This window comes from Pygoscelis adeliae, unplaced genomic scaffold, assembly GCF_000699105.1.
Source record: "Pygoscelis adeliae isolate BGI_AS28 unplaced genomic scaffold, ASM69910v1 Scaffold58, whole genome shotgun sequence".
In the NCBI taxonomy this organism is placed as follows: Eukaryota; Metazoa; Chordata; class Aves; order Sphenisciformes; family Spheniscidae; genus Pygoscelis; species Pygoscelis adeliae.
Genome location: NW_008825564.1, coordinates 2,493,874 through 2,505,133, shown reverse-complemented (window position 1 = coordinate 2,505,133; position 11,260 = coordinate 2,493,874). Strand labels below are relative to the sequence as shown.

The following is an 11,260-nucleotide window of genomic DNA, read 5'->3' as shown; positions in this document are numbered from 1 at the left end:
CGCCCACCTCCCCCTCCCCGGAGCCAGGCCCCCTCTGACACCCCTGAACCGTTTCCCCTTCTCTTCCTTTGAAGAGCGATGCAGGTGCAAAAAGACAAAGCCTACGCTGTCGACCTACCTGGCCAAGAACTACAGCTACAGTAAGTGCATTGGGGAAAATGCTTCACTTTGCCCGTCCCACCCCTCTCTGTGCCCCCTGCGAGTTAGGCAGCTCCGTGTGGGTGCTGCACCCACACCAGGCCTCATCCAGCAAGTGCAGCGCGAGGACACCGCTCCACCGCAGCCTTTCCAAGTGGGTTTTTGCCTGAGGACACCTAGCCGTCCTCCTCCAAAACCCAGCACTCGAGCACACCTCGTGCAGGCAGTAGTAGTCATTGCACAGATGATGGTGTGCTTCTGATAAAAGCAGTGAAATGTCAGTAATGTGCACTGGTATCAACAGGTCGCTCTGCAGAAGGGGTGCTTGCTACTGTAAAGGTCACTCTAGTAAGTGCAATTACGTCTAATGTGAGCATGACCACGTGCTGCTCGGCCAGCCCATTTTCATCCAGCAGGTGGAATAAACAGAGGTGTATCACCTAAATAAAACTTGTAAATGTAAATGAAGCTGAAGCAGGGTAAAAAGTTATTGCTTAGAAATTCATACTTTCTTTTACTTATTAGCCAGAGTTCCATCTGGTGCGGAATTGTCAGAGATTAATTGAATTCAGTGATAATTTGCACCATCTAGCCGAGGAGTTGGCCGATAGTTTTATCCTATGTTGCATGACATACTGGCAATATAAGTAAGTATTCACCCCCCTTCCCCTGTGGCTCCCCGCCCTGTTTTTCTGATGCTGGAAGTGAGGAAGAACTCTAATTAAGATTAGATAAATACCAGATTAGGCGTCTGTAATATCAGTAGAAAACCCCTATTAACCATGAATTTAACATACAGTATCATGGTCTTTTGCACTTTATGGGCTTTTTCTCAGATGGCAGTTGTTTCTTCCAGGGATTTATTCAGTTCTTATGCAATGGGGTTAGTATATCCATTCAATTTCTATTTGTCTGATATCAAATGAAAGTACGTTTGTAGTTATTTGCTTCTTTGTTAGTATAGGGAAAAAAAAATCCAAACCCCAGTTTGGTGGGAATAATCAAGCCGAACATGTAACTTAGGTAATTGTACACTTTTTTGTTATGGCATTTTGGTGCATTTATATCATATATTCTTTTTATATAATTCCTTAATCTATCTCAGTACCACATAGTGATATGTTCAGGTGGGACAATGAACTTCCAGACTTGTCTGAAATATATGAAAAAGCAGTGATATAAAAATGACTATTCTGAAATGAAATACAGGTGTTAGTCATATAAATTCTGACTCCAGTGACTTCAGTGGGAGTGTTGCTTGAATAAAACCTGTAGGTTGGGGTCCAAAATTTAATTCCATTGAATTTGTAGAATCAAGATTTTGTTTTTGAGAGGTAGATTTTTATTCAGCCTCCTCTGAAATAAATAGACATGCTCATATGGAAAATGAATTGAGAGACAAGACAAAGCAGAACAAGTTGCAAATAAAATCCATTTTTTTCTGAAATCCTTTAAAATAATATATACAGCCAAATTGTATTTCTAGCTGGTCAGAACTTGGTTTCAATCAGACTTGAAAATGGATTGTGAGTCTCCAAAACTGGAGTCCCTCTTGTGTTTTGTGGCTGTTACACATGTCCTGATAAAGTTAGCACATAGCACCCAGACTGCATTAAAATTGCTGGTCTCCTGTTTTCTACATGTGAAGCTTATTCCAAACATTAGGAGGTCCATTTGAAGGCTTTTGACCTGGTGGCTGCCAGGGGCAGCGTCGATGCAGGCTGATCAGTGGTACCTACACTTCTCATGCTTCCTTCACTGAAGAATTTCGCGACAATAGGGCCCTTCCTATTTTGACATTTCCGAGGGACAAAGTCCTTTGCGCAAAAATCGTGCTTCATTTCTCTGATTTGATACTTCTCACAAAGTGGTAGGTACTGCCAGGGTTCGCAGGTACAAAGTTAGCCAGGGAGCATCCTCAGAGCAATCTACACAGTTTCACCTTCTTGCATCCATGCAGACATGCAGTTTTCCTCAATAAAAGGTACAAATATGAATGGTTGTGTATTCAGAGTCAGAAGAACCCATTTCAGAGTCTGTTTTAGGTGAGGATCTTACTATTGATGGATAATCCGAAGGCAAAAGATGAAAAAAATTATAGACCGAGTAAATCACGACAATCCTAAGCCTCTCAGGTTTTGACTGCTTGTTTCAAACCTTCCCTTCTTTCTTATGTTTAAGAAAATGCTTTAATTCCTGGATGCAACCTACAGGGTAACGATTTTATTATTGAAAAGACTGAATTCACGCTAACTCTCTGTGAGGTAAATTATTCATTACTTAATTGGAAATAGCCAGATGTGGCTATAGAACGGGTCTGATTTATGCGAGGGTTGTTCAAGTCTGAGTCAAAGGAGCTGTTTGTGTGTGTGATTCCAGGCGAGATCGCTTGGCCTGATCTGGCAAAGATTTAAGCACACGTTTAATTTCACAGTTGTCAACAGTCCTACTGAAAACCAAATTGGGATCAGGCCTCTGTTATTCTAAGCCACTGTACGTGCCCACACATGAAAAAGTAGTTCTAGTTTCACAGCCGAAACAACAGCTTTCAATTTAATATGTCTTATTTAATTTTGAGATGTGTTTACATTTCTAAGACCATTTGTTGTTCTCATGCCTCTATTTTTCTAATTGCAGTCATTCACGCTAAAGTAAAAAGTGTAGAAAGAGGGAACTGCAACGAGATAACGACTGTAGTTGAAGTCAAAGACATACTCAAGTCTTCGACGCCAATTCCTCTGTCTCAAGTGCCTCTTCTTACAAACTCCTCCTGCCAGTGTCCACCTCTTCAACCGAAGCAGGATGTTCTCATCATGTGCTATGAATGGCGCTCAAGGTGAGCACTGGCGATGTGGTGGAGAAAAGTGTTATAGCTAGCTGTGACAGACGGGAAGGAGGACCAGCAAAGCTCCCTTCCTCATCGTGAGCATGTTTTGCTGATAGTTTTTCTTAGGGATAACTCACACATACATCTACACGTTTCAGTTACCTTTGCAATTAACTTTTTCCACTTAATCAGCCTCAGCTCTGAGCCACAACGCGGTGTTCACAAAACCTGACTCACACATGGAGCGTAAACCCTGGTGGCATTAGGTGCTGACAGCATATTGCTTAATGCATCGTGCAGCAGTTCAGGCATCTCCAGCTGTTCGGGAGTGTTTTTCCAGGACTGCTTTCCATAGGCATGAGCTGCTTCATATGCTACAAGCCTGATGGTGGCTGTAGATGATGGTCCACGTCGGCAGGACCATGAGGAAGGCATAGTTCTGCCTCACCAACCCCAGGGGAGGGGACAGGAGATGATGCACATCTCCTGTCTGCAGAGTTGCTGGAGACAGAGCCAAGCCCTCTCCGCTGGCCTATCCATACTTCGGCACGGTGCCATCAGCGAGATGTTTCTGATCCCACAGCTGTACCGGGACCAGCCAAAGCTGCAGCCATTGGAGCTCCGGCTCCCGGATGGCAGATGAAAAGCAAATACTCTCAGAGCAGCTTGCCAGTCCTTCTGTATGATTAAAAGACAAAACAAAACTAACTTTGCCAGACCTTTCATCTGGCAGTCAGCCTAGCCCCAGGCACGGAAGGAAATCCAGCACGCTGGTCTGGAGGGGAGGGAGTGATGAATCACAGCTCCCTTTTCTCTCTGGGTTCTTGAGGCAGAAGGGGACATCCCATCCCCATTAGCATCCCACGTGTACCAGTAGCAACAGACGCCAACAGGACAGGTTGTGGCGTGGTAGGTATGTGTGGCTCTGTGTTGTGGGTCAGAGGTAAGGCTGCTCGTAAAATGCGCAGGCTGGTTTTGCATACAGTGATATGATTGTTAATTGAACATGTGCACTTGTAAAGGCCATAGAACATCTATGTGCAGAACTTGATGGGCCATATCCATATTTTCAATGAGTTTTATGTTGATATTTTAAAAGCATTTTATAGGTGTTTCTAAAGGTTGCCATCTGATACCTTATTACCTTAACTTTTTTTTGTGAGCTAACAGGCACAGTATTTTATTATTACACAGCACCTCGCTCCTCCAGGTCTGGAAGTATTTCACAAAGATTAATTTAGAGTCCTCTACTTGTGTTAGCCATTTTAGGGATACATGCTCTGAGTCACGCAGAAGGACCACGACCAAGGTGGCTATTGAGCAGCTCTGAGCTGCAGAGCTTTGTTGGAGAGGACCCTCAGGAGGCTGTCAGGGAGGGGAGATTTCAAAAGTGAAAGACCATAATCTGCTTCTCCATTACTATGGAAAAACACACCATTCACTAAATATTTTGTGATGGTTTTTAAAGGTCACTGAGGTTTTTAATTTCATATAGTGTACTAAAATCGATTTGAAAAAGAAATATAAACTATTATATGTGTTTCCTGTTGAACTCAGTGGCATGCAAACAGAAGGTTTTGAGTTACAGCAGCTTTTTAAAATGCCAGAAGCAAAATGGGTGGAACCTGTATCTCCACTGAAGTCAATGGCAACCTGTTGCCCATCAATAGGGTTAGGGTCCCACTCAATAATTTGACCTGAACAGAAGCTGCATCAGATTCACACCGTGTTGTGGTTTCATTCATCACAATGTGGCCTTAGCTTCAATCCTATATGTTAATTCTCTAATCTCTCTTTGGAAAGAAAGATACATACTCCTGATGTGTATCATGTTGATCTTGGTTCTCCAGGGCTTGCATTCACTGTAGTCCTTTTTTGTTTGGGCAAAGTGGATGCACAGTGGCTAATGGCTACGAGTGGCAGCACTTTATACTCTTTTTGAACTGGTATGAGCAGCAACGCTGTTCATGGAAACTGGAGGTCAGGCCCTGCTATGTTGTGTAAACCTCACCCTCCAGCAAAGTGCTGTATGAAATTGTGTGCATTTGTAATGATGTTTTGATGTCTCCAGCCAACACTGATGTCTAAATAGAACCTTCCAGAATTAGGGAAATGATATTAGGTTAAGGCCCAGTATCTCAAAAAAAAAAAAGGGATTAAAAGAAAAGAAGAAAAAAAAAGTTTAAATACTTAGCCGTAGGGGAGATTCCAGCATCCCTGTGCTATAAAATAGTTGTTTCTAGGTTGGGACTTAGAAGGTGTGACATCAGACTGCTTTAGCATAAACTATTTTAGAAGCTGTTTAGGGCATACATATTTAATAGTTACATTTTTGTTTTGTTCATTTTGTAACACGTAGACTCAGTATTTTCATACAGGAGCTAGCCAGATTTCGTTGGTAGGCAAGTATGACTGTCCATATATCTTCCAAATTCACTTTAAAGCACTCACTAAGTAGCTACATGTAGGAAATACATAATACCATCCTCATGTATTTATAGGTGGAAATGGAGACAATTGTAAGTGATCAGATAATGTGTTACTATTCGTCAGGTGAGCTGTATTAACTGGTGCGTGTGAAACAGCTTTTTTTTCAATTCAGAAGTAAAATACATTAGTTTAAACTACTCTTCTGCACACAAACACACACACAAACATATAGTGGATGTAAGTAAAAATATATGTACATATACATTTAAACAGTTTCATGGGGTGTTACTCAACCCGTCACTTCTTGTTAACAGTGATCAAGACAGGACAATTTTCCCCTGCAGAATAGCTGCAGGTGAGGACAAACGGCTCTAAATGTTTTCTCAATACTGGCCATGCACTGCAGTTTTGGCTGTAAAATCTGATTCCTTTTGAAAACTATTTTCTGTTTTTACAGAGTTTAGAGTGGAATTTCAGAAGGATCCGTACAAGCATTTAGAAATCCATTAGAAAGCATTTAGGGATGGAGAAAAATATTTTTCTGCCTATCGTCCCATACACAGAAACTGTCAGTACCAGTACCTGCTGGTTCATTTCAGCCTCAGTCTGTATTAAATCATCTGGAATGACATCTCAGGAATCAAGATCAGAAATATCTATAACTTGTATTTATTGCTTAATTTTCAGGTTGATGCTTCTTGATGGATGTCTAGTTGAAAAATGGAAGGATCAACTAAACAAAAGATTTAAGGTAAATACCACCAAAGAAAAGAATGCTGATGTTCTTGGTAAAAAGTAGTTCTACTACTTCTTTGTTCTACTTCAGCATTCAATAACTTGCTTGACTTTCAGATATCCATAACACCTCTGGATATTATTATTTTCACTTCAGCATTTTCATACCTCATAATTACATACAAGTGGAAGTGAAAATTTGAAAATTTTAGTCTTGCATTTTAGAGTCTCTAAAATTTTATTTCTGTTTTATCTGCAAACTGTCCCTAAATAGGATGGTTGGATGATCTTTGTGTGAACACTGGCTTATTATAACAATGACTCTAGGAATTTCTTTCATATCACTGCTAAGGCAAGTAACTGTCAGACAGGTGATACGCAGATGAGTATATAGTCCACATTAGGTAAGAAAGGAAGTTAAAATCCACCGCGCTGGATAAACGGGCTTTGCTGCATTAAAGATTGCAGGCTGGAGACACAGACTTTCTCAACAGTTACTTCCCACTAAAGACCCACTGAAAGTATTGGGCATCCCCTCGCTGGTTTCAGGGAACACTAGAAGGAGAAGTCTATAGTATAGAGACCTGGGAGGCAGGAGCAGCAGATGCCCCTGCTTTCTGGGGCTTCAGGATAGCACTTGCTATCACTCCCTGCTTGTAAACTCCTCTTTATAATGGAAAGAAAGGGTGGATCAAGACAATGTCTGACTCTTCCTCACACTTTTAGAGATGGAAGAAAGTTATTTCTGGAATTCAGAAAAGGTTTCAGAGCATTAAGGGCATACATGTCTATTTATTTTAATTATGAGCTGATTGGCAATTGATAGAGAGGAGGAAAAAAGATGCATGTATCCATCAGTAGAAGCTTTTAGGTTACAGACAACCTTCTTGCAGCAAATTGTATTTGATGCTTTTATCATTCCCTTTTCTCCTCACTTTCTCATATAAAACCTATGTGTGAAAAAGAAAACATGCTTTAAATCTTTAAAAAATAAATACATTGCAATTGCAGATGATACCATGTGGGATTTAGGAGAATACTGACATATGACTCGGACTCTTAAAATCCCTTAGCTGTCAACTTAATGGCCTGTTACTGGTACACAGTGTGTTTTAGTGGCCTCCTCACACTGTTTTGTCATTTCTAATTGTGTCTTGAAACCTGTTTGGACATTCATTTCCAGACTGTCAAATAGATGCATGACTGCCAAACGAAGTAATTCTCAAAGCATGTCTCATTCCTTCTGATATTAATAGTTTCATAAAGTAAATGCTTATTTAAACATGTTTGAGTGGGACATACCTAATGCCTGCTGATAGTTTTTGTTTTATAAAGATGCATATAATGACCCTGACTACACAAAGATAGCCAGTATGGAGCTAGGTATCACAGTGGCTTCATCTTAATGCCCATCATTCATCTCTGAAGACTTGCATCCAACTTTTATCTTGAGTTACCACTTTAAATGAATGTTTTGAGCTGTCTGTGGACCACAGAAGACAGCTGTTAACATAACCACAACATGGCTGATCTCTTCTCTAGCCAGGACAAGAGTCTGGGTTGCATCAGGGTCAGTGCAGGGATACTAAATAGGAAAGCTGGAGAGCACTTCTCTTGCTCTGATCACTGGGCAAAGCCTCTGCCTTTGGGAGTTTCAGAACAGAAAGTTCATTAATAGAGGGGAGATGTGAGACCCTTTCCAGGTTCTACTATCTACCCTGCTTTTCTTAAAATAAGTATTTCTGTTCCTAGAGGTGAAAGACTGCAGTCTGTTGCAGTGTTGTGGATCTCTTCATATTTTGGACCACCTAACCACTTAACCTCACTGTAAAAACCTGTTTTCTGGCCACTGCACTTTTGGTTTGGAAATCTGACAGCTATTCTCTTTGGTGGGCTCTTTGATCTAACTGCTTTTCAAAATTTCTCAGGGATGCTGTTGAATAAAGCTGCAGGTGCATTATTCGAAACCATCCCATTGCAACTCTGAACACTGTGATTTCAGTGGTCATCTCTGTTGTCTGTCCGCAACATAAGCTCTTTCATGCCCGGTCCTCTCCACCCCAGGGGAAAGCAGAACCAGAAAGTAAATACCACCTTCCCTTGTAGCTCTGTGTGTGTGTGTATATATATATATATATATAGTGAAAGGATAGTCTGCTTTCTGCAGACTTTTCTGAGGAAAAGTCAAAGTAGCACGTTTAGTAATACAGCAAAGAAGGGGTTTGCAAAGGAGTCCTAGTGTGCTGATCCTGTCTTTCTGATGGCATGGTGCCAGCCCCCCTGGATTTCTGGAAAGGCATGAGATGTGCACTCACGTGCAGCATGCACACAAGATGTGCAGTTGTCATTTTCATCAACTGGTATCGTGCAAATTCCCCCACCCAAGAACACGTGGCAGGTTCCCCCTGCAGACAGCTGTAACATACTGATATCAATGGCTCTGCGGGACAGAGCACAAAACTGTTAAAAGCAGCGCTAGTATCAGTGGTTCAGGATAGCTTTGATTAAGACATAATTATTTGTGATTATGTCCTTCTCTAACTCAGCCTCTTTGTCTTCTGCATTTCCACAGAGGTGGGAACAGAGACTGCAAGAACAAAAGCTGCGAACGGCCCGCAGTAAGAACCAGAATGCAGGACGCAGTGGTCGGAGTGGAGCCCCAAAACCATCAACCAAGAACACCAACCCGCTGGTCAGTGGCCCCAAAAAGGCCATTAAAATAAGAAATGGCCAGAAAGAAATCAACCCTAAAAAAGTATGAGCGTGAAATTTGCAAAAGGAAAGACTTTTCCTGCACGATGAAGGTCACAATCTGGCTTGGTCGGCATGTTCTATTAATCCAGAACTCACTGACTTAAAAAGTCATGGCAGTTTCTACATAGACATTTTTGCTGCACTTTACTTTTAAAAGGTTTGCTTTTCCTTTCAAGCCACTGCAAGCCATAGAGCCTAGGTTTGCACTAATATCTGGTAGGCATATTCAAGCTGACTGAACTTTATTTTAGGGCTCTGATTTGCAATTCTAGATAGATCTAGCCTTGGCTGCTAGAGGTTTTAACTCCTTATGCCAGTTGCCTGCCCTGCTTCCCTGCCAGAGGTTGGAGAGATGCGTGGGGCATGTCTTCTCTCCTCAGAAAGTGCACCAGTTTAGTAGTTGACAAGTTAGTCTGTGAGTTGGTCTGTGAGTTAGTCTGGTGAGCTGAGAACCATGGCAGCTGAGGAGCAGCAGAGGGACAGTAACCTCTGGTGGACATCTGGGGCAGCAACCACTGCAGCTGCTGGAGCTGAATCTATCTGCTATTTGGAATCACAGCCCTTGTTCAGAGCATGCAGAAGCATAGTTTACCAATAAGCATCTGGGTATGCATTATGTGATTATTTTTATGTGTGTGCCAGAAATATGCTTACAGTGTTAGCATTTGATCTTGTGGGTTTGTGTAGCAAAAATGCATTGAAAGCAGACATGTAATTTTTTTATTGTACTTCAGGCTGGCTTCTGTTGTTATAATTTCAAATATATTTAAGCATCTAATTGAAAAATCAGTATTTTTTAAAAGGACAGATCTGTAGAATTCTTGAAAGTAACACTTATGTTTGCTGTAACATAGCTTTGTTATGAAAACTGGAATAGAAGCATTATTCAAACATAACTGACAACTACTGTACAGTATTAAAGAGAAGATAGGGCTTCATGTGGCTCAGTGTTCATTTGGATAATTTTTTATCATTTGACACCATATTTCTAAATCTTTCTCTGATACCGAATAAATAAATAAATAAATAAATAAATAAATAAATAAATAAATAAATGTGGCTTGTCCCTGTTCCTGAACTTCTCAAAACAACTGGCTATCTGCAGTTTTGCTGATCAGAAGGTAACATTTACTCTGCAGAGGGTCACAGGCAAAGCAGATGCTTTTATTTAGGTACTAACTTTTACTGACAACATTTGCCGTGTGAGGTATTAAAATAGCGAAGGTGAAATAAATCTAATTGGCATAACTCCAAGATGGCATTTATGCTATTCCTGCCCAAGCTTTACCTGGATAAGGCAGTATGGCTAGCACAGCCTGATTTCTGTTAACACATAAGAAAATCACCTGCATTAACATTGTAAGAGCCCATGACATGTCTTAAAGACCTTCAAGAATTCCTGCAGCAGAACTAATGACTAGAGTTGGTAATTCTGGTATCTATAAAATAAAATGATCATTTATAAAATAGAGAGTCTACATCAGAAAAAAAAAAAGAGTTTTGTGTAGATTAACGTAAAGAGTTACAACTGGTCATATCAGTATATTGATCTATGTTATGAGAAGAATTCCAATGAAATTTGCAGGCATGAAATTTAAGGCAGAATATGCTCGAGTGATTTTGGTAGCAGCAGTAATATACTTGGTAATATGCTAACACAAGCTGAAGACATGGATGCCAAGTTAGAATGCTTAAAACAAAGGGACAGTGGTGTTACAGAAAAATTGAATAATAGCATATAGGGTAGTTCAGGGGGGAAAAAAAACAACCCTACATGATCACTGGTTGAGTTTTGAGCAGTTGGTTAAAATATGCAAAGGTCAGCATCTGAATGTGGCCCTTCCTGTTAATTCTAGGCAGATGCAGAACTTTATCTCCATGGAACATCTGCGGAATTAGGTCCAAAATTCAATCCAGGTGCCAGGAATGCTGAGCATATATTGCATCTGTTGACTTTAGTGGGAATTATGTGTGTTTGACATGTCTGAAAAAACAGATCACAAACTTAGGTGCCTAAATACAGACCATAGGTGAAATCTTAATCCTGTACAATGAAATGGAAAAACTGAAATCGAAATCAAAGGAGACAGAATTTCACTGCAGGTGACTAAAGTAGGTGACTTTGAAAGTGCTGGCTTAAGTAAGCATGACCTAAAAGATCGGTATGATTGGAAAGCTTCTAAAATAGTTTTATCTAGTGTGTAGTAGCTTTGAATACCTATTGATCCCAATTTAAAGTACCCCAACAAATATGTATAAGGTTAGCTATTAAAAATGAACGACAGTCCTATCAATGTGATGTTGAAATAACAAATACCAAAGTTGTGATATTTCACTTTAACAAGTTTTATTGTGAACATCGTCAAGTGTGGTGTT

The 11,260-nt window shown here is 40.6% G+C and overlaps 1 protein-coding gene across 1 annotated transcript in view; it reads left to right on the top strand.

Moving 5' to 3' along the window:
- SFRP4 (secreted frizzled-related protein 4) overlaps positions 1 to 9,894 on the top strand; it is an 11,500-nt gene extending 1,606 nt beyond the window's left edge. The window contains exons 2-5 of the mRNA XM_009332426.1: positions 24 to 140; positions 2,776 to 2,974; positions 6,083 to 6,146; positions 8,703 to 9,894. Coding sequence (XP_009330701.1) covers positions 24 to 140; positions 2,776 to 2,974; positions 6,083 to 6,146; positions 8,703 to 8,891 — 569 coding nt within the window. The 3' untranslated portion in view covers positions 8,892 to 9,894. The remainder of the gene's footprint in view (positions 1 to 23; positions 141 to 2,775; positions 2,975 to 6,082; positions 6,147 to 8,702) is intronic.
- Positions 9,895 to 11,260: the final 1,366 nt, after the last annotated feature.